Below are 24,114 nucleotides of genomic sequence, written 5' to 3' on the forward strand. Positions count from 1 at the left end.
ACTAAACCAGTCTCATGGCATGCTATAACAATTGCATTAATGTCAAACATGACCCCAGACATCAACTATCAGCCCAGACAGTGAGCAATTGGGAGTGAATGCATCATCAGCATTGTTGAGTTGCTTTTATGAAGAGCCAGGATATCAGTTCAATAAGTTGCAAGATAGTTGGTTAAAACATGATGAAAACGTCAATAATGTCGTATCAGTTGTTTTAGATTACTAGATTGTCCATCAACTTGTTTTAAGAATACATTCATTATTATGGGTCATATTGTGATGCTCAACATCGCTGAGGGTGAGCTACAGAACTTACAGTAGAGCAAGAATTGAGGTGTGAATGTGATGGGGAATCTTTTTGTCCATCTTGATCAGAGAAAATCTTCTCTAAAAGAAGAAATGCCAGTAGGCCAGTGATTACCCATAGGCCCTGTGCCATGTAGTGTTTTTCTTTGCTGGCTGAGGAGAGAGAAGAAGAAAACTTTACTTTTGATTACTGAGTGGCTAAAAGTTTACATTACGGATGAGAGGTACTGAAACAAAAGTAGACGTTTCATTATCTGCTGTCATATGTTAAGACACTCAATTTGACTTATTTGGAAAACATTTGAATGATCAAAATAGTTGCAATGCTATGCAGATGACCTACCTGAAGATCCAGATAGTGCCCATGCTTCAGGGAGGAGATGAAGGAATACATCACCAAGAAGACCACCAATAGCGAAGCTCAAAAGCCTTTTTAGCTTCTGCCCTCCAGCTGCAGATGACAAAAGAGTGTGTAATGAATTATACAACAACTTCATTTTCTTTTACTCTCCTTACAAATTAATTTTAACCAATAAAATGTAATGTATTGAAATTGAACAGCTCTGGCCCAGCATAATAATAAATAAATAAATATTAATTCATTAATAAATTAATTAATGGAAATGATCCAACAACATATCGTGTTTAGAAAATAATTAATTGATCACCCACAAATAAAAAAATCAATAGTCCTTAATTTTAGTTTAGAACAAATCAATTGGAGGAGCCCTTGACTGTCTCGACAAAGTTGACATGACAGAAAATCATAGTGAATAAGTCTTTCAGCACAGCAATGACCAAAAGCGGTCAAAGCAACTAGCAACTACAATGTTACATGTCTTAATCCTATAGAACATACAGTACCTACTAGGAGTTAAAACTTCAAATAACCAAGTAAAAACCTTTAAAATTTAAGGATTTAGAAAGGGTCTCAAATCATTACATTCCTTGATCAAACAAATATAACCTTAAGGTAAGATTATTTTATTCCAAGGTTTTTGTAGATATTCTGCATCAGAGCAAACATGTTTTTTTGCAGGCAATCCTAGATGTAGCATTTGTACTGCATATTAAAATATTTAAAAACGAAATTGTTTCTTAATCCGTCAACAATTCAGCACTTAAAAAAAAAATTTTTTTTAAAGTGTGTATTGGCAGACATGAGCAAGTGGCAACACTGTGAGACAGTAACTTTGAGCAATTCTGTCATTTTAGTAAAAATAGTGAATTAAAGAGGAAATTCACAGTATCCCACCTGAGATTTTGCAGCATTCAATGAGGAATCTCAACAGCATATTTAAAGAATGCATTCGTGTAGGAGGACACCATTTAAAGGACGTATAATTATTATTATTTTTTAAATCCATGATTGTTTGTTAAATGGCATGTTTTAAGGTTTCATTTAATATGAATCAAATATTTTTCCTCTTTCACTCTATGGTTTTATGGGATTGTTAAAAAGTTCCCTTTTTTTGGTCACCCTGTAGTACTCTACACTGCAGTTCAACAGTTTGGGGTCACCAAGACATTTTTGTTTTCCTTTTCTCAAATTTCATATATACGAGTATACTATATATGAATTGCAGGTAGTTTCCAGGTTACGAACGAATTCCGTTCCGATGCTGGTTACGTAACCCGAATTTCTGCGTGAATCTGAATTAGCCCTTTAAGTACCCCTAAATCTTAAAAAAAAAAAACGATCCAAAAAGTTTTAAAGTACAGTATTGTATTTTGTTTAATGATGGAGGATACACTGCCATCTTGTGGCAGCATTTGCTCTGGCTGGACTGTCGCCTTGTATGACTGAGAAGCAGACACAGACGTCTGAAATGGAAAAAGGACAGCTGCGGTCTGGTTTGGCCCGCATAGGGCTAGAAGTTGTTTCAGCTAATATTTGTTTGTGTATGTATTTGTAATTAAGTTTCCAGTTACAATTTGCTGTGAGGATTGTAAATACATTAGCATTCGTAACATTTAAGATAGTGGACTTTTGTTGAGCAAATTAGGCTAATTTTATTTAATCTACTAATTTTACATAATGATCAGACTACATGGATGTTTGAACACCAACTGTTTTGTGTCAAGTTTTTTATTGTTACAATGCCTGTCATTTTGCACATAAGTGTACATACATCTTACAGCATTACAAATTGTCAAAAATGAAGGAAGTAAAAAGCTTCAAAAAGCACAGTTGCCTTGTTTACTGTCTGGAGAGCTGAACAAACTTCACGTTTAGTGAGGACTGCAGAACACACCATATTAATAAAGTAAAGTAAAAAAAAAAAGATAGTGTGAGGTACAATAAGGTATGCGACCAAAAAAAAAAAAAAAAAAATGACTAGAGACAAAATGGCAGACTGGACTCCGGCGTCGTAAAGTCAAAACCGTGTAAGTCGAATACGTCGTAGCCTGGGGACAATTGCCGATTGATTTATTTGAAATAATAATTTCCTTCAAACTGCTTCCGGCAAAGAATGCTCGATTTAAAGCAATTACAGAATTGTAGAACTTTAGTATTCTCTCTGTTATTTAGTTGCGTTAATTGAGAAATTTCACTCCATGCTTTCCAGAAGCATCTTCCATAAATTAGATTAGGTTGTTGGGCACTTCCTGCATAACATATGGTCAAGATTCTCACACAACAGTAAATGGATTTGAGATCTAGTGATGGTGCTGATACTATTTTACAGATGGAATACCAGCTGCCTGCTTCTTCCCCAAATAATGCTTGCATAATTTGGAGTTGTGCTTTGGGTCATTGTCTGTCGTTGTCCACAGGGTTCAGCGTGGCATTTCAAAATGGAATTGATATTCTTCCTTGTTTAAAATCCCTTCTATGCTGTATTACCTCCACCATGCTTAACAGATGGGATCAGGCACTAAAATTTGTTTTGGAACAAACGCTCGATACAGGACAGGTTTTAAGTGCCCTAATTCTTTGTTGATTTAGTTATACTGTATATTGCTTGACAAACATCACTGTTTGACTGTTTTTGAGGGACTGTCTGATATCTGCAAAACTAACCTTTTTGAAATCTGGTGGAAGAGCATTTAATTGCCATGCATGCCTAAGCTTTTCAATGTGTCACTAACCCCCCCCAACTAAAGATCTCTATCTTATAATCTAATGATAGCCTGGACTGAAATCTCAGGCTGATTTGCTTTGGGTCTAATCATTAAAGCACAGTACACACAAGAGAGAGACATATTTAATTGTAGGCTACAGTATATCATTGTTTGCATGCATAACTGGGCTGAGTGGGTTTCTACAGTTTTCTATTTCGACCTAGCCAAATATTTTTTTATTTTTGGCATACTGCCGTTGTAGACAGGAACATGCCATCTGTTCATTATCAGCTGATGTTCGATTGTAAATGCCCAAAGTTTCCAATACTGTGCCAATGTTAATAGTAAAAAAATAAATGCTAGGTAAAAATTTGAGGAAACACATTTTCCCCTTAGACAAAAATAGTGGCAGACTAGACAATGCAAATGGTCATTGCGGAAAGTTATAAAGGCAGCTAAATTTATACTCTCGGTGGATTCAACAATCCTCAAGAATACAACTGGCCGCAAGGAGTAACTTCAATTCCACGCTCCAATTCCATGTATCAACCCAGTTTGTTAAGGATTGCGCAATCAGAGGTGAGGCTTTACTCGGTGCTGCCGCACCTCTCGTTTCATTTCTTTATTTGAACAGGAAATGGGCAAATTCAGCGATTTTGACTATAGAAAATGTTTGAAATGAGTCATACATAAAGAGCAATGGACAAATATTAATATAAATTTGATGCTATAATTATTTTTTTGTCATGATGACAGGTGAGGCTCTGCCTCACCTGCCTCCCCTGACCGCACGTCACTGATAGATAGATAGATAGATAGATAGATAGATAGATAGATAGATAGATAGATAGATAGATAGATAGATAGATAGATAGATAGATAGATAGATAGATAGATAGATAGATAGATAGATAGATAGATAGATAGATAGATAGAATAAAAGAAATTACAAGTCTTCAAAATCATTAACTGTAGTGATCATAACTTTATTTACATTCAACCAAAGCAATTAGTCCCATGGTCCTTAACTTCGATTGATAGGGCATCATACTGGATAAACAGAAGTACACCTGTAGGCTGTTTTATGAATGGGGGTGTGTACGAACAGTACGGGAATGGGGGTACTTTCAAATGCGACCTGTAGCGGAGCTCTCCGATTTGATAAACTCTCGATGGCCAAACAAATAAAACGACCACACAACAAGGCAAAACTCTTCCCTTTCTGTAATTATCGGAGAGTGAGAGGGGCCTTAAATAACTCGTTGTCAAAAATAACTGGTGACCATTCAGAACTTTACTAACAAAGCCCTAAACATGACTTGTATGGAAGGAAGTAGTTCATCACTCTAGTTACCTCATTGCTCATGATTTTTTTTTTTTTTTTTGTCGTTAACAAGCGCTTTACAAAGGGGCCTTAAATAACTCGTCACAACGCCAACTGGCGACAATTCAGATCCCAACTGATGTTCGCTAACTTAACTAGCAAAGCCCTGTGTGAAAGGCGCTAGTTAGCCCCTCCGCAGTTAGAGCTACCTCGAGTAACTGCGTTCTACGTGGCGGTGAAATATCGAGGACTATCTGAAGTCAGTTATCAAGAAATTAAGCGAATACTTGTGTTATAGACACCATTACAAGCGCAGGAATTGATCGAACGACACGAATGAATGATTTATGAAGAGTATTATAGGCCATCACTCAAACTTTTACTTTTAAGAAGTTAACCATTTTTGACATTAATCCCTTACCTTGCCGCAATTTCCAACGGGTCTGGTGTTCGGCCATTCCTTACCACGCGGTGAAACGTCAACGCTCAGCGCGCTTGCGCAACCATCCGCACACTTGCGCACATCGGTTAGAAGCGGCGAGAACTCACTATTTTTGTTTTTATTTCGTTTTTTACAACCTTTTCATTGACTCAAAGATACTTTTTGATTGTATTACCCTCTAATACTTTTAACCATTGTGTTTTTTTATGTTAGCTTTGAAGCAGTTGACCACACTAGTCACATACGTATTTAAACTGTCCTTATTGGATATAACTACATTTAAGTATTTTCTTCAGGCATTTTTTTAGTATGTTCTGTCTGTATGCATCGAAACAAAACAAGTTTAGAACGCACGGTACTACTTTAGGTGTCGAATTCGAATAATGTAGGACGTTTCACCGATGTAGGAGATTTTGGCAGAGCACCGGGTGAGAAGCTGGGATGGAGAGGGGTTCGGCCTCCTCATTGCTTATTGGTGATAACTGTGCTCCCGTCTCTCACGCTTGTCAGTCATTTGTTGTCACGAGAAGAGAGTGGCAGTGATAGGTCTAGGTCATAGGACTAGAGCAGGGGTGGGCAAACTATTCCACAAAGGGCCGCTCTGGGTGCGGGTTTTTGCTGCAACCCATTAAGAGGACACCTTTTCACCAATCTGGTGTGTTATAAGTGCAATCAGTTGATTGCAGTCAGGTGCTTCTTGTTTCCATTGAAACCTCATTGGATAAAAGCTCGGTGCTGGATCAGTTGGAACAAAGACCAGGACCCACTGCGGCCCTCGAGGATCGGTTTGCCCAACCCTGGACTAGAGTGTAGTTTTGAGCATGGACTACGGTTTTGAAGTTAACGGTTTCACTCGCTCATTGACATGACCCCCCCCAATTTTTTTCTCTTCGGATCTACGTGATTCAGAAGAATGACCCATTTTGATTTCAAAATGGCGAAATTTCACTGAAAGGTGGCAAGTTTGCATGCCTGACAACAGTGCCACTTGTTTACTAACTATTCATGTATTGGTTTTATTTCTGAATAAAACCTATTGCATACAATAATATGCAAATTTTTATTTATCGAATATGTACAGTGCCTTGCAAAAGTATTCGGCCCCCTTGAACCTTGCAACCTTTCGCCACATTTCAGGCTTCAAACATAAAGATATAAAATTTTAATTTTTTGTCAAGAATCAACAACAAGTGGGACACAATCGTGAAGTGGAACACAATTTATTGAATAATTTAAATTTTTTTAACAAATAAAAAACTGAAAAGTGGGGCGTGCAATATTATTCGGCCCCCTTGCGTTAATACTTTGTAGCGCCACCTTTTGCTCCAATTACAGCTGCAAGTCGCTTGGGGTATGTTTCTATCAGTTTTGCACATCGAGACACTGACATTCTTGCCCATTCTTCCTTGCAAAACAGCTCGAGCTCAGTGAGGTTGGATGGAGAGTGTTTGTGAACAGCAGTCTTCAGCTCTTTCCACAGATTCTCGATTGGATTCAGGTCTGGACTTTGACTTGGCCATTCTAACACCTGGATAAGTTTATTTTGAACCATTCCATTGTAGATTTGGCTTTATGTTTTGGATCATTGTCCTGTTGGAAGATAAATCTCCGTCCCAGTCTCAGGTCTTGTGTAGATAACAACAGGTTTTCTTCCAGAATGTTCCTGTATTTGGCTGCATCCATCTTCCCGTCAATTTTAACCATCTTCCCTGTCCCTGCTGAAGAAAAGCAGGCCCAAACCATGATGCTGCCACCATCATGTTTGACAGTGGGGATGGTGTGTTCAGGGTGATGAGCTGTGTTGCTTTTACGCCAAACATATCGTTTTGCATTGTGGCCAAAAGTTCAATTTTGGTTTCATCTGACCAGAGCACCTTCTTCCACATGTTTGGTGTGTCTCCCAGGTGGCTTGTGGCAAACTTTAAACAAGACTTTTTATGGATATCTTTGAGAAATGGCTTTCTTCTTGCCACTCTTCCATAAAGGCCAGATTTGTGCAGTGTACGACTGATTGTTGTCCTATGGACAGACTCTCCCACCTCAGCTGTAGATCTCTGCAGTTCATCCAGAGTGATCATGGGCCTCTTGGCTGCATCTCTGATCAGTTTTCTCCTTGTTTGAGAAGAAAGTTTGGAAGGACGGCCGGGTCTTGGTAGATTTGCAGTGGACTGATGCTCCTTCCATTTCAATATGATGGCTTGCACAGTGCTCCTTGAGATGTTTAAAGCTTGGGAAATCTTTTTGTATCCAAATCCGGCTTTAAACTTCTCCACAACAGTATCTCGGACCTGCCTGGTGTGTTCCTTGGTTTACATAACGCTCTCTGCACTTTAAACAGAACCCTGAGACTATCACAGAGCAGGTGCATTTATACGGAGACTTGATTACACACAGGTGGATTCTATTCATCATCATCGGTCATTTAGGACAACATTGGATCATTCAGAGATCCTCACTGAACTTCTGGAGTGAGTTTGCTGCACTGAAAGTAAAGGGTCGAATAATATTGCACGCCCCACTTTTCAGTTTTTTATTTGTTAAAAAAGTTTAAATTATCCAATAAATGTTGTTCCATTTCACGATTGTGTCCCACTTGTTGTTGATTCTTGACAAAAAAATTAAATTTCATATCTTTTTGTCTGAAGCCTGAAATGTGGCGAAAGGTTGCAAGATTCAAGGGGGCCGAATACTTTTGCAAGGCACTGTATATACAGGAAGTCATCAGGTCACGATGTCCTTGACCTAGGACGTTTCGACTTTACGACTCCCATGTCTCGTCCGCCATTTCATCCCCAGCACCAGTGTTTCTGCTTAGCTAATGAATAGTCGTTGTCCGTGTTTGTGTGCCGGGAATGTAACAAATCACAGGCATTAAAATAGGTCAGGGGTTAAACTTAACACTGTACAACTAGGGCTGTCCCAAACTGCTAATTTTCTCCCGATTAGTCAGCCGACTATTTTTACGATTCATAGACTAATCAAAATGTTTTTTCCCTATTTTAAAAAATAATTTAGCAATAAATTTTTTGGCGACGCTTATTAATTCACAAAAACATTTTGGAACACTTAAATTCTTTATTAAAGAACAAATAAACACGTAAATAACAACAATAAATCACAAATAAACAATAAGGTCAAATGCTGATAGCACTAACTAGTGCAAAACAATGGAATGTAAACAGATTCACAACACTGACTTCGCCTTTCCAAAATGAGTCAAAACAATTCTTTAAAAAAAAAAAAAAAAAAAAAAAAAAAAAAAAACAATATTATAGTATACGACTATATAAAATAGTGTTATAATAACTATGATAATTATTTATTGCCAATCAGATTTTTCATAAAGGGTGTCATTTTAAAGCTATTCTTAGAATCTGAATTCTGAAGTATGTGGGATTAACTCCAGATATCGTTACTTATATGATGAACATGACATTTTTTTTAAAATGTTCCTCGGAAGTATGTTCGCTAAACTGCTAACCGTTACACTCTGTTAAAAAAAAGGCTTTTTGTTATTGCATATGATTTCAGTATTAGATTTTTTTTCTTTCATTTTTATTTGTTTTCAAATGCCGTTAACCAGCGATTTTTCATGTTTGAAGTGTCAACTTTAAACTGCAGGTTTTGCGTTTTGGAGGAGACTGACAATGTGTTATAGCAGGCTAAAGTGGTTAGTAGGCTGTCTTTTTTTCCCCCCATTAGCCTCAATGCAGCAAAGCTAACGTTTAAAGTGTTTAATATAGATGTGTTTCCTTATTTTGTATGTCTGAACTTTATTTCTACGGTGTGTTGATGACCACTAAACATCTGTGAAAAGGACCGGAGTCTCATATGCCATCAACACGCACGTGTACACGCATGCACAAATGTATGCATGCACGCACGCACGCACTCTGCGATAAAACGCAGCCATGAAAATTACCACCCTCATTTTTATTTACCGTGCGAAAAAATTACTTATTGTTTATCGCGACAGGCTTAGCAACTTCAATAAAAGCTGTCATTAGTTAGTTAGATGGACTCTCCTGTCGTCTTTCGAAATTACAACTGGGTGACGGAGCTTTAGGTGTTCATTCACAGTCAACGTGCAGCTAAGCTTGGCATTTAAGAAACAGGACACAAGAGTACCCTCCTTTGATTCGTTGAAATAAATCAATGTTTAGGCCACTCTGGTGCGCTTTTTCGGCATTGTGCCGCTTTCCCCGCTTGCATACCAAGCGTCCGACATTAAAAAAATCTCCAGGCCCACCCCACCCTTAAAAATTTTCTCCTCTGATCTACACAATTCACATAGGTCACCCTTTTTGACTTCAAAACGGCGAATTTCGCCGAAAAGGTGAGATATTTTCATGCCTGAAATTAGAATGCATTTATGTTTCAGGTTGCAATGTTGTCGGTGAGTGTTGTGTTTTCTGGGCTGTCCCCAAACGCACCGGGTGTTTGACTGACGTGAGAGAGGGAGGGGTGGACGAGATTGGGCGAGTTTGTTTTGTTTTCATGTTGGCATCGGCTAAGGCCTACAGTAGTCTTGCTTTCGGTTGCAAATAAACCATTGATACTATAAACCATTAGTTAGGACTTTGCCAGTGGAGGGCATGCTCCCGCTTCATCACAGTCTTCAGCGTGTTTAGCACACTCATGCTTGTTAATACTGTATACTGCCTACAAACTATAGAAGAGTGGTCAACAAGCTTTTGAAACTGAGAGCTCCTTCTTGGGCACTTATTAACGCTAAGGGCTACCAGGTATTTAACACACTTCTGCAGAAACAAATGTGGCTAAAATTGCTTTCAATCATATTATAAAAAAATAACAGGATACGATTTTACTGATAATGAGGTATACTAACTGATGATTTCTCACTTTAATATGGGAAACACATGTGTAACCCCTTATTTCTTTTAATCCTTGCCTATTTTTACATTGTTAAATGTTTACTTATACAACATCAACATAAAAATCAAACGTCCTACAGTATCACTGGAGTTATTTTTAGAATAGTCTTATGGGCTATTTAATTGCCCTTAAGAGCTACCTGGTGCCTGTCGGAACCATGTTGGTGATCCCTCATTTAGAATCAAATTGTGAACTACATGAAAATATAAGTAATTCAGGTGACAGATCCTACCTTCGGTTTTAAGGGCTGCTCCAGCTTCAATTGGAATAACGAGCAGCGGGAAAATTCCACTGAGACCTACTACAACTGAGCCCGCAAGGGACAAGAGCCAGACATGGGCATGCTCACTGGCAAAGAAGTCTGCTAGTGCCTGGAGACCTTGAAGCTCATCGGTGAGGTTAGGGGCTGATCTTGCAACCGTGTCTGTAGCATGAGCCATTGCTGTTTGAGTCATTTTCTGGACTGATCCCACCTCAGAGGTCAGCATCAGAAGGGTGGCTGCAATAAACAGAGCCGATACAGCCCAGATGGGCCTCTGCCAGCCTTTAGCTTTCATCCGTCCAGTGGGCCAAAGAACACATGCAACCGGTAATCCTGTAATAAGAGGAACATATTCAGGTTTACAATATATACAGGAAATACATTAATTTTTCACTATTTTATTTTGTGTAAAAGTTACAATATTCCAGTAAAACATGTTGCAAGGAAAAAAACTGACACATTGGAAATACTCTGTCATTGTGTGATTAGTGGGCCAAAAATTCCTTTTAGCACACTTCATTTAATTCTGTTTATTTCGCTCAGGGTCAGAATGCAGCAGTTCCTCACCTCATGACATGCATTTTGGAAAAAATAATTCATGTTTGCAACAAGCAATGTATAAAGAGATGTTCCCGATCCAATCACGTGATCTGATATTAGCCCGATCACATGATTTTCAGAAGATCGGACTCAGGTTAAAAATACAGATTGGGTTTTTAAAATGTATTTCAGCGTATTTTTGAGTGCTACATAGTTACAAAATAATCTAGATTTACAACGATATTGTCAAAATAAATCCCCCCCTAAAATGTATGTTTTGTATTATGCAACATTGCAGCACAGCTGGAAACAGCAGCAGTGGAAGTAAACACCACCAGTGGAAAGAAGTTATGCTAGCTGTTTTGGAAAGCTCACGGTAACATAGCATCAAGTAAAGAGTGACAATGCCTGTGGTATGGAAATAGTTTCCTGTATCGGCAGATCCTAAAAATCAGGTGACTTGGACTCGAATGAGAAAAAAAATGTGATCAGGAAAATTCTAAACATATGCTACATTTTATTAACAGTTCTGTTACCAGTTGAAAGCCCATGAGTTCAGGTAGATGGGTGTTGTAATTAAAAATGCTTTGGAAGCAGTTCCGTAATTAAAATTCAGTGTAGCAATGGCAAATTGAAAGCACTCCTAATAGTGTTTTCAGGACATTACTATAGACACTGTTTCAACATTGTTCACATAAATTCCAGCAGCACAAAGTATACAGTATGAGGAATGCATTTTATTACGCAGAGGGAAATGTTCACATTGCACTTCAACCAATTACATAGTGGGCAAACACCAAGGGCGTAGGTTTGGTCTAAACATTGGTAGGGACGATAAAACAGCATAACCTGCATGTACACTTTTTGCTGAGGACGGTACATTAATAAGACCAAACAAATTGGGTGAACGGGGGTCAGAGCTACATCTCTCACGAATATGAACCTAATTACTTGAAAGGCTAAATGATCAATGCAAAATAAATCTGTACTGACTTATACTAAATTTCATAGGCATTGGCTCAGGTGTTACACCATTTGATTCAAACTTTTGTTTTCAAAAACTATTAAAGGAAGATTTTGAAAGCTACCAGAATAAATGTCTGGATTTTATTAGCAAATTTAAATTGCAATATTTGAACATAAATTATATTAAAATACACAATAGATACAAACTTGTTCATAATCTCTTAACTATCCAAGAATGCAAAAAAATATATAAAGATTCATCTTAAGACCACTCAACATTATCTAAATAAAGATATTAAATGTAACTGCAAAAACTTATTAGTCAAGGAAGGCAAGGCAAGGCAAATTTATTTATATAGCACAATTCAACACAAGGCAATTCAAAGTGCTTTACATCAGGAATAACAAATATAAATAAATAAGGAGCCTTCTTACATGTACACAGCAAAACCCAACATAAAAATGAACACTTCTTTGGGCTGCTTTAAGACCACATAAATAAAATATAAATAAAAATTAGGGTGAAGGGGGTAAACACTAAATTTCTCACAGTTTAATTAATATTATAGTTTAAAACACATACAAGAGGACACTTCTCTCTAAGCAGCTTCCTATTCGAGTTTTGCAGGTTAGCAAATTCCCACAATTTGATGTTATTCTAACTCTGATGCAGGTTCAACTTTCAGTAAAAAAATTTGTGGTGTGTTCCCAATCTCAACAACATTGACGTCTTTTTACATTACTTCGAGTGGATGCTGCCGGCCGAAAAAAAAAAGCAACCTTCTAATATCTCTCCTCTTCGAAGGGGGCGAAGGAGGCGGCATGTTGTCGACATGTTGTATTTCTGTCGGGCCTTTCAGTGTGTGTGTGTAGTGGGGCAGGGGTCAAGTCATCAGCCAATCAAATGTGTGTTTGAGTGGGGGGGAAATGGACTGGCATATTCAGCGAGTGAAAAGGGGGGAAAGGACAGTCTGAACATAATGAAAATAATTAACTTAATAATGGTATAATAATGGTCAATTCTGTCCTTATAACATAAATGGCCAATTTGGATTGTCTTCCCATAACTGAAGTCATTATGTATTGCAAATAATGTTGCTTAAAAGTTGGTGGGGACAATTTGAAAAGTTGGTAGGGTTATGTCCCTACCGTCCCTATGCAAAGCTACGACCTTGCGAAAAACACAGAAACCTGCAGATGGGAGTAATGATGCCAGGGCTTCTTTTTGCACCTCATAATAACTACTAGTAGTAACAAATGGAATGTTCCAATAGACAGGTGTATTGTTGGGCATATGCTCTCACTGTTGACTCAGACTCCTTCAAAGCTTTAATTGCTAAAGTACCATCTAGAGGAGGGGCTGTTTCATCACGCAGAAGCTTCAGTACTGCTGCTGCTGATGACGTTTATACTCCACACAAAAGCTACCTTTACACCTTGTCACTTTGGGCAGGTCCACCCAACAAAGAATGCCTGGCATTCATATCTTCCATGGGCCAACTTAGTTGTTTCCATTCAGCTTGACAACTTCCACTTACAGTATCTTGGGTAATATCCAATTAAATAGCATCAGCAGACAATAGCTTTATTGTCATAAAGGTCTATAAAAATTATTAGTCAATAAGGGAGAATGTATCGGGTGACAGTACAAGAAAGAATAAGGGGACTCTATGGATAATGTGGTTACGGTCAAGACCAGAAGGAAAGCAATACACAGACATGCTGCTGCAAATACAGAGCCTTTGTGGTACAAAACAGCAGCTCTTCAGTGGCTGCTGTAAAGAAAGACATTCCCATTCCCTCGCACTTGCAGATGGAATTCTTATAATGCCCTTAATCTAATTTGTGATGCCCCACCCTATCATTGAGGTAAACCCCATCTCCTCCATGTTTGGGTGAGCAGCCAGAGAGAACTGAAATAATATTTCATCAGGGAGTTTTGGGGGATGCAATCATGTAGCTTCAAACCAAACGTCAGGACCACTGTTTCCACGGCACACTGAAGAAACTGACTAAGAAGACCTTGGAACAAAAGAGTGGCAGGGAAATTCTCATTGACCCCCCCAGAGAGGCTAAAATCACAGCAAAACTAACTACAGAGACATAATACCAAAAAATGTATAGTAAATAATGAAAAGTATATGTATGTGCGTATAAATGTATAGTAAATATTTTTAGAGATACTCATTGAAAAGACACAGTAATGTGATGATGTTGAAGATGACATCAAGCAGTTACCATATTACTAGCACACCATCGTTACGCTTCAGCAGTGACTCATCTACCCAAAAGTACCCCCCCCCAAGGCCCAGCCCAGAGGATGAGGTAGACACATCGGCCACTCCCTGAAGCCAAGTTGTTGACTACTTCAAATTAGCAACACAAGGGATGTAAATGGATCTAAATTGATTTTCCAATGATAGAGAAAAGTTCCCTCTAGTACAGCCACTCTATCCAATGCCCACGTTGAGAGACTTTAGTCTGCTCATTTTTTCTAGCTCATTTTTATTGATTTCATTTTATTTTATTCTATTACGTCTTACTGAAATTGGAAATTATTTGTTCACTGGCTAGAATGAGTGTCAGTAAGAACAAATACACTGCCACAAGTTAGCTCTGTCTTTCTTTACAGAAGTTGGAAGTTGACAGTTCACAGACTATAAAAAGTGGACTCCAACAGACAATTTGGAGTGTACAATAAACCCAACCAGGCATGTTACTGGGATGCGAGAGGAAACCATAGTAACCCGGGAAAACCTACACAGACATGGAGGAAACATGCAAACTCAACACAGGAAGGCAGAAGCCTAGGATTATCATTTAATCCTCTATATCCAAACTGTGAGGTGATGTGCTAACCAGTCAGCCACCAAGCCACACTAACAGTTACTCATTCAAATTATATCAACAATTAGATTGAATGCATGTGTTAGTGGCGAATGATTGCTTAACAAGCACTAACGGTGTGACAAAATATCGAAATAGTGATGTATCGTGATACTTTGTATCCCAAAAGGTTATCGATATGGTCCTGCCAAGAATCGAGATATCGTTTTAAAAAGGTGTCAATGTTTATAAAAAAAAAAAAAAAAAAAAAAAAAGCAACCAACAAGTTGCTACTAAAATCTTCCCACATGATGGTGTCTCAGGTAACTGTAAGGCTGCCATTGACGGTCCTCGACGCCCAATCCATTTAGCCTAGGAACATTCGTTCATTCGAAACCAGAGCATTCGCAGTCATTCTGTCCGACTTTAATTTACAGGTCATTTGCTGTTCATTTACAGGTAATTTCCTGTTGAGTTTGAGTCACTGCCTAATCATTTGGGTGATTCCCAGGTCACTTCCTGTTCTGTAACTCAAAATAATCAGAAAGTGACCCATAAAATACCCCAAAATCAACAGGAAGTAACTGAAAATCAACAGGTAAATGACCTTAAATGGCCCAAAATTACCTCATTGCCTGGCATTGGCTGCCAATGACGGCCATAGACATCCAATTCATTTGAACTGGGAGGGTCCCTCCCACTTCAAACGGATTGAACGTCAACTAGTGATACGCTCATTCCAATTCGCAGCAGAAGCTTGTTTTTCTGTTTATTAGTTGTTTGTAGAATATCCTAGAATGATTTCCTGACCAATGTATCGATAGTCGTTGTATCGCCATATCGTCAGATCATCGTTATCATGAGCTTTGTATCGCAAATCGCATCGTATCGTGAGGTAACAAGAGGTTCCCACTCCTAACAAGCACACTAACGTGCCTCCAGACATCACCAAGGCTGCTCCAGGAAATTGTCCAGTTTCAGTTGTCAGAAAATAATTGATTCATTAGGTATATATAATAGGTACACGATAATTATTGGTCCGATAATTATTGGCTCAAGTGACGGCAGTGTGAAACTTTTTTCAAGTTGTCAGTGGAAAACGCTTCATTTGCAATTTGTAACAAATACAAGGCCGAAGTTCAACGAGGAGTAAGTAAAGTATCGAGCTACAACACATCTTAATCAGCCACTTAAAAGATCACAATCGCTCTGATTGTGTTTTAAAAGAGTAAGAGGACGCGCGAGCTGCCAATTAAGCTGCCCATCCAGTTCCAAAGCCAGCTAAGAAAGCCAGGGTTGTACCATTTAACGAGGCCTTTGAAAAGTTCCACAAAGATGACCGAGGGCTATAGCAATGACAAACATGATCACAAAAATGATGGCGCTAGACAACCAACCCTTTTCCCTCGTCGAAGACATAGGATTCAGGGGGCTACTTCGTCATTTGGAGCCAGGTTCATTCCGAGCAGTCGCCACTTTTCAGATGAATGTTTACCGGCAAATTATGATGAGATTGCCACACGCTTCCATAGTTTTATTGGCAATCATGCACGACACGTAAGTTTCACCACGGACATATGAACGTGTAATGTTAGTCTTGTCAGTATGCTTGGTATGACGGCACAGTGGCTGGACTAGGATTTCATGCTGTGCAGAAAAGACACCTCATGCTTTATTGAAAATGGGTTCACTCACTGCCGTTTATATGAATTATTATAAGGCAAACCATTCATCTTTTTTGTTCTACCATATTTTTGATAATGAGGAATGAGTGATGAGCCTTACTATATAATGTTTGCATTTTACAGTGTTGATTATAAGTTAGTAAGTTATTGGAAGGCATTCTGGTTATTGATAGGCTTGCTGTCCTATAATTGCCAGGTTAAGAAAGTTGTTTCATGGACAAAGACCACAACAGTCTCCTCTCCTGTAGCACCAAATGTTTTATCTGATGACAAAGCACAATACCTGTTGGGTTTATATTTTAGATCAGTGCTTATTGTTCAGGGAACACATCTTGAATGACATTGACTAATTGATTGTGATTGACTCAAATTGTATTTATTTGAAAAAATAAATATTGGCACTTTATTTGAAGTCTAGGCTGTTCTTGTCTTTGTTTTATGAAAAATCTGGTTAGGTCAAAGGCAAATCTATGTTGAATCCACCTCTAGTTTTTTTTTTTAACCTCCAGGTGTTCAAAAACTCAGGTGAATATACATTTTAAAATTATATATTTATCATCGGTTATCGATATCGGTATCGGCTTTAAGGAGCAGGAAGTTATCAATATCGGTATCGGTTTCAAAAATTGGATATCGTGCACCCCTAATATATATATATGTATATTCATTCATACATCTATATAGAGTAGCATGCATGGCAATTAAATGCTCTTCCACTAGATTTCAAAATGTATCCACAAAACAGGTCCAGATTTTACACTGAGCAAATCAATTAAGATAAATCAGTATTGATAGTTTTTATGACATGTTTGTCTAGTGTTTTGACATTAAGCCTACAGTACATTTTGTAAAGGTTGATCAAATGTGGGTTGGCAGTTGGCAAACATATCTGTCCGTAGCATACGTGTAACCAAGTTTTTTTTCTTCTTTATCTTGATATGAAAACTATGTATGTTATTTGATGTGGCAGTCGCCAACTAGAAGTGCTTGTTTCCTAGAGTTTCAGGGAGCCATTACATAACACACTGTATACAGTGTTATTTACCCAGTAATACGCATGTACACTATGCGTACAACCTAACTCGAACATCGCCAATAAAGTGTTAGCTAACTGACAGTTTTCTATCAGCGTCTAAACAAGCCGGGACCCATGCACAGAAAAGTTAGCAAGCTAACGCTAGCTTGATTAAAACACTCGCTTACGAAAGTCGACACAATTAATCAGTGCGCGGTACTGCCGCAAGCATCACTTGCACTTAGTGCCGTGAAACGAAGCCGATTATATAGTAGATTCCAATACCTTAAGCTTGAAGCAATCTTTGCACCGGAGTGTCCCTGCCATCCAGGCCAACTTAATGGAGGTTATTTGAGCCCAAACTGTCGGTCGGGAGCCCCGGTCGGCAGGCAAAAGCAAGAATGCTCCGGCCGCAGCTGCCTTCGCCGCGCACAGTTTCCCCTCCCTCCCTTTCCTCCAGGAGCCACGTATGAAGATCCTAAAAGAAAAAAGTTGGAAACGAGAGAGGAAGTATGAGACGTGGATGATCACGCCCCACAACACAAAACCTCTCCGGAGATTTTTATCCAGAACGTAGCAAGGCGTGTGCTGGTTCTCGGGCGTCCCATTGTGTCATGTTTCAGCGATAACAAAACGACCTACGTTGTTGTACGTATTAACACCAATTAGACGCACAGTGCTTGTTTAATTAACACGACTGGAAGTACTAAAACCAAAAATAAATAGTACAAATTTGAGCTCCAGAATGTTCTGAAAGGGCAAAAGTAGAAATTGCTGTAACATTTGGAAAAACCCTGATGAAATTTGTGGCAGATGCAGATGTCACACTTGAAATGAAAAAATGAAAATAGCCTATGTGACTTCCTGACTAAAACAAGTTCAAACGAACTACGACCACGTGGCTTGCTCCCGAAAAGGCTCAACAGCCCAGGGACATTAAAGTGCATACGACAGGAGAAAAAAGTCTTAAATAGCATTATTATGTGAATTACAATGATGTTCTGAGACGATTCGAATGTATACAACAATTTAGCAAAGCGCAGATGACGAGAAATTAGTCTTTTAATCTGCCGGTTAGTCACGCCTACCATTATAGGGCTCCAGCGTCCCCAAGAGGTGGATGACGTCAGTGGGAGAATGGGCTCATCGGTTTTACTATTCAGCCCATTGAGGGGGAATTATTCAGAACGAGAAAAACGCGACAAAGAGAGCTGGAAAATGTCATTATTTCAGTCTCTTTACTCCAATAGTTTTACAGGATATTCTTTTTATCCAACTATTTTCCCCAATAGCTAAATAAATGGCATGGTCATGAGAAATAACAGTCTTGTGTTAAATGGAATATGAAATAATAAAAATTACTCCATAATGGTCAAAACTGTCGACTTCACCCTTACTGTCGGACCTCCCGAACGATATTTCATGCCACGCTTATGTCATTTCCCTTCCCCGGCTTCGGAGAATGTAAACAAAGCATGAAGCGTGACAGCTACCCGACATGCTAACCCGAACCGAGTGATGTTTCAAAGTCTTCGAAGTGGAAAATCCCACATAACTCGCCCGGATCATTTCACATGACGACTGGGCTGTCGATTGTCTTCGCCGATCGGCAACTCGCCCGTCGGCGAGCAAGTTAGAGCTCGTCGTTCCCCTGCTGAGGGCAGTGGGCTCGTTTGCGGGGAAGCAGCTGGACAAACACCGCCGGACAAACTGGCCCACATCGGAGGAGCGCGTAGCTGCCAAATGGTTAACACGAATATGGCAAAATAATGCTTTACTACACAGCGAAGTCGTAAACAACGAGAAGAGACTCATAGGACGTTGGCTGCAGTTGTTATGCAGCTAACATGACACATGAGGAGAGCTTTTTACATGCCCATCCATGATCAAACGTAAGCAGTCCTTTATTTAAAGAAAGTTTGTATTGTTTACTTTGTAATCGCTGTATTTGCGGCTATTTTTAACACAAATTTGCAATTTCTGATCGGTTGGAAAATTTGACAGAACGCCGGGCACATGAAGGGGGCAATAAGCCGAGTATAGTGCTCTCCCGGCGGGGGAATGTGTGACAAGCCGACGGTCGTCAACTGAGGGGTCAAGGAACTTGTCAGCCACAAAATGCAAGCCACCTACATATTAAAATGATCCCAGTCTTTGACATAAGACAAAACACGATGTTTACTCACTTCCTCGTAAGTCCCATGGTCCCACAGTAGTAGGGCTTGTTTTGGCCAATATCCACCGGTTAATGGGAACCTTTTGAATCCCCCAAAATGCTAACACGCCTCTCCCTCGTACAGCAAGATGTTTCTGCAGCCCTTTGGCTGGCGTGATACGAAAAATAATCGAATTAATCCGCAAAATCAGCTGAATCCTTAGTCCTTCTCATACAACAGTACGGCTGTATAGTGAAGAGGACTCCTTTGCCCGTACACGCCACATCGCCCTCTTCCTCAATGCAAGACCAAAGCCGGAAGTCTGTCATTTACGTAGCGCGGGATTAAAAAAATTCAATAAATATATCGATCGCTTCTTCACACATCCAAGTGGTCCATTTTATTCAGGAGCATAAAATACTGCGTGTATTATGAAATAAACATGCTTTTTCATGTCACAGGCACTTTAAAAGCACACTCAAAGAGCGGGCATGTACCCTACTGGCAAACTCAGAACTTACAGGCAATAATAAGTCTGCAATTAATTAATCTAATGAATCAGACCGGAAGGAGGGAAAAAGTTGGGCCCTAAGCATCAACACATTTGTATCCCAAGAATGTACCAATCAAATTTCAATCAGATTTGCCCATGAATACTAGTGGAGTAGCAATTATACGAAATACTTAGGGCAGGTAGTTATTCTAATTAATCAGCCCTGAGACAGAGAAAAAAACTAAAAATCAGGCTCCGAACATTGATGTGCGTACATTGAGAAGAGTATAACTACCAAACTTCATTCTGATGTGTCCACAAATAACAGAGGAATAGCAATTTTAGTTAGTGTCCTCCCCAAAAACAACAAGAACAAAGAGAGTGAGATCTTGAGCCCTCCCTCCAAGCAGTTATAGCAAGAAACTTTTTCAGCTCCTCAGTTGGCAGAATTTTTTGAGCAGGACTTTGCGGGGTCCTTGGTTACATCATCTAGAACAAGGGTCCTCAAACACAAATCTTGAAGGTCCGCAGTTATTTTTTTTCATAAAAGCACGGGTCCAATTATTAATGTCGGTCAAGTACAAGGCAGGTCAAAGGTGGTAAAGGTGGTTTCCTTTTGACCAAACAGAAATACAGTGCACATTCTGATTAAATAAAAATAAATTAACAAAACATTTTCTTGACATAAAATAAAAATAGACAAAAAATAATAATAATAACAACATGCTAGTACAATGTTTGCACATGTACATTAAATAATTGTCAAGATCTGTCATTAAGGTGCAAACAATAACTATTGACAGTGCATTTTGTAACTGTAAAACACTGCTGGGAAAAAAAAAAGAAAATGTACAAGAAGTACAGTACACGTTCACATGTACAGAACATAAATGACCAGCTCCGTCATTAAGGTGCAAACATAACAGTTATTGACAGTAACTTTAACTCTAAAACACTGCTCAATGAGAGAAATGGCATTTGAGGGCCACAAAGCTGTTTACTCACATCATCAGCCAGTACTTCAGTGCGTCTTGTTGTTGATGAATCTGAGAGTGAGATTTGTTTGATTTTTGTTGACATTTCCACCTTTTCTTTTCCTTCGAACATTGCTGCCATCACTACAGTCATACGCTCTGTTATTATTTCTTCATCAGAGAAAGGCTACTTATGTTTGGCCAACAATCAAGACACTTTGAGTGAGCACTCCATTGCAATTTGTTGTTGTGTCATAGATTTAACAATAACCTTGCTTGACTCTTGATATGACTGCTTCAACCTGTTAATTTCTTGCCTTCTCAATTCCGATTTAGGAGGAAACTTGTCTTCAAAAGAGCGTCGCTCTTTAACATAATGGCGTTTCACATTTTCACATTTTATCAAAGCAACTGTCTTGAAGCATATTATGCACATAGGTTTGGTACTTGCAGTTGGTAAAATGGACGCATATTTGTCAGTCTATTCCTCATTGAAACTGCGATTTTCATTGTCCACTTTTCTTCTCTTGGTCAACTTTGAGCATGCCATTTTGTAAGATTCAGTCTTCTACTGGGATTACAAAGTACCAGGTGCAACTCGAGTTTCTCTCAGCTCTCAGGCTCTCTCAGCCAATCAGCACATCCATGCACGCGCCCTCAGCCAATCTGCGCATCCATGCAGGCTCTCTCAGCCAATCAGCGCATCCTTGTCATAAAGAAGACACCAGAAGTGGGAACATGGAAGATATTTGATTAAAAATGAAATAGAATTTAGCGATAGAATAGTAGCGCATAGCGATAGATCGGTGATTCATACAAATACTATATGTTAAAAAGAATTGTTTTGTTTTGTTTTATTTTGGAAAGTGCCGTTTGCTCTGGGTCCGCAGAGAGGTGTGCCGTGGTCCGGTCGTGCACCGCGGTCTGCTAATTAAGCACCCCGGCCCTAAAATGTACCTATCAAATTTCATTCAGATTTGCCCATGAATAACAGGAGTAGCAATTACATAAAATACTTAGGGCAGGTAGTTATTATGATTAATCAGCCCTGAGACATAAAACTATAAATCAGGCTCCGAACATTGATGTACGTACGTTGAGAAGAGTATAACTACCAAACATCATTCTGATGTGTCCACAAATAACAGAAGAAGAGCAATTTTAGTTAGTGTCCTCCCCAAGAACAACAATAAAAAAGAGAGTGAGATCTTGAGCTCTCCCTCCAGGCAGTTATAGCAAGAAGCTCTTTTTCAGCTCCTCAGATGGCAGAATTTTTTGAGCAGGACTAAGCGGGGTCCCTGGTTACATCCTCTAGAACCATGCTTTCTGGCCCGCCCCTACTACTATTTAGGGCTAAATGCCGTCAGTGGCTTATTGCTATTTTCCCATTTGAACTTCGCGTGGACAGGCTGACGTTTGCCAGCACCCTTTGCTTGGAACGGAATGAAAGAGGTCCTCAAGAGGACAACTTAGGAAGCTGCAACCAGCCTGCCTTAGCAGCTGTAGAAACTAAATGCTGGCAGCAACCCCACAATGTCGTTCACCCACTTGATCATAGGCCGCCTGACAATAAAAATTGAGTCTTGGGAAATCCTGAGAAAAAACTCCATCTGTACTGTAGAGAGCAATTGGCCATATTCACCCTGAAGCCTAAACGCCTACATGACGCCACACAACACCCATGTCTTGGACGACCAACCTGATAGACAGGGGTTACAGATCAAACAGTCATCGGGATTTGGTCGAATTTTTAAGACCCATGCCTGACCCAAACAGAGAACTTTGATCTGAAAATGCCCTGAAAGGCAAACTGAAGGATCTTCCATTGTAACTGAGCATTTGGCACATGAATATAATGTAGCCTTTTCCTTTCAGGTTGGAATCACAAACTTGGCAGACGGGGACTGGCTCTCAAAAAATAAAATGGACCCTTACGGCTGTGCAGCAGACACAGTCAATGACAAAAAATCGAAAGTTGTTCGGACAAACTCATCACACCATCATGGTCACCCCCTTGAGAAATGACAGAGTCGTGGAAGGCACTGGCGATTGCTCTAAGACAGGGCCGGCCCAGGCCATTTGGGGGCCCTAAGCAAAATAATACCAAGGGGCCCATATTTTTGTAAAAATGTATTAAAATTGTAACCTTATGTGCATCTTTCTTGATTCTTGATCTCTTAACTATGTACACGACATTGCCAAGCATTACCTTGAATTGTACATTTGGGGAAATCATCATCTTGTGAAGATGACGGCACTCCACCTCCAATTCCATACTGAGATACTTCTCAATAGCTCCTTTGAATCATCCAAAGTACAACATATGATTACGTGGAACAAAATTCAGACCAGGAAAATATTCGTCAACAAAAACGTGTACTGTGGGGAATCCTCAACTAATTAAGTAGATTCACCGTAGGCTGATACATGGCATACTACTTGATAATAATGTGTGACATAAATGCAATGAGACAGATAATATTGTCCAGGGTATTTTGCCGAATATTTTTTTTACCTTTCCACACTTGGTGCGTTTAAGCCGCCCCCCCCCCCCCCCCCCCCCCGCTTCTGCAAGGTACGCCTGCATTTGCACAAATTACGCATGTGTAGAAAGGTGTGTTAAGTCGTCGCCTGCACGGTTTACCTCTGAACTCATTACTTGCCCGCGGCAAATTTTGAAATCACTACACATTACTGTCATTATTTTGTGATCACTGTTTTTTCGTGATCGCAGTTGAATGCATCACGCAGGAGCGAGAGTGAAGGGAGAGCACTTTTACGAGCAGGCGCCGAGTTGTGATAGAAATAAATGAACTTCTCCTTCCCACTGGTGGGAGCCCACACCCAAACTCATCAAACACACGTCCGACAGCACCTCACAGAGGAATTCGGCTGTAAAAGAATAACAAACTGATGCCAAATGATCCTGACCTAATGGGAGCCGCAAAATTGGGTCTCAGCTCTTCCCACATGGCAAAGCAGGCACACCATAGAGACAAAGGCATATAGCTGCAATTAACGCAAGCATTTTTCATCACGGTGTCCATATGGTGATCGACACGAATAATGACCATCGTCGGGCTGGTCATGACTCATGCCGTACAAACATTACAGCAAAATGACTCCATAAATAGAGATCATCACCAGCAAATGCACTCAACCA

At 39.5% G+C, this 24,114-nt stretch overlaps 1 protein-coding gene across 2 annotated transcripts in view; it reads right to left on the reverse strand.

The window, feature by feature from the left end:
* slc39a13 (solute carrier family 39 member 13) overlaps window positions 1–17,964 on the reverse strand; it is a 43,256-nt gene extending 25,292 nt beyond the window's left edge. Inside the window, exons 1-4 of one of the 2 annotated variants that reach the window (XR_009064125.1) lie at window positions 17,614–17,964; window positions 10,267–10,629; window positions 650–757; window positions 317–459 (exon numbers count right to left, since the gene is read on the reverse strand). Coding sequence is in view for 1 of the 2 variants with exons in the window: in XM_057843226.1 (XP_057699209.1) it covers window positions 317–459; window positions 650–757; window positions 10,267–10,591 (576 nt within the window). In the remaining variant the exon portion in view is untranslated. The remainder of the gene's footprint in view (window positions 1–316; window positions 460–649; window positions 758–10,266; window positions 10,630–17,613) is intronic. The other variant, XM_057843226.1, reaches the window with a different exon arrangement.
* Between the last annotated feature and the right edge of the window lie 6,150 nt (window positions 17,965–24,114).

The sequence above is a fragment of the Corythoichthys intestinalis genome, chromosome 1 (assembly GCF_030265065.1).
Source record: "Corythoichthys intestinalis isolate RoL2023-P3 chromosome 1, ASM3026506v1, whole genome shotgun sequence".
In the NCBI taxonomy this organism is placed as follows: domain Eukaryota; kingdom Metazoa; phylum Chordata; class Actinopteri; order Syngnathiformes; family Syngnathidae; genus Corythoichthys; species Corythoichthys intestinalis.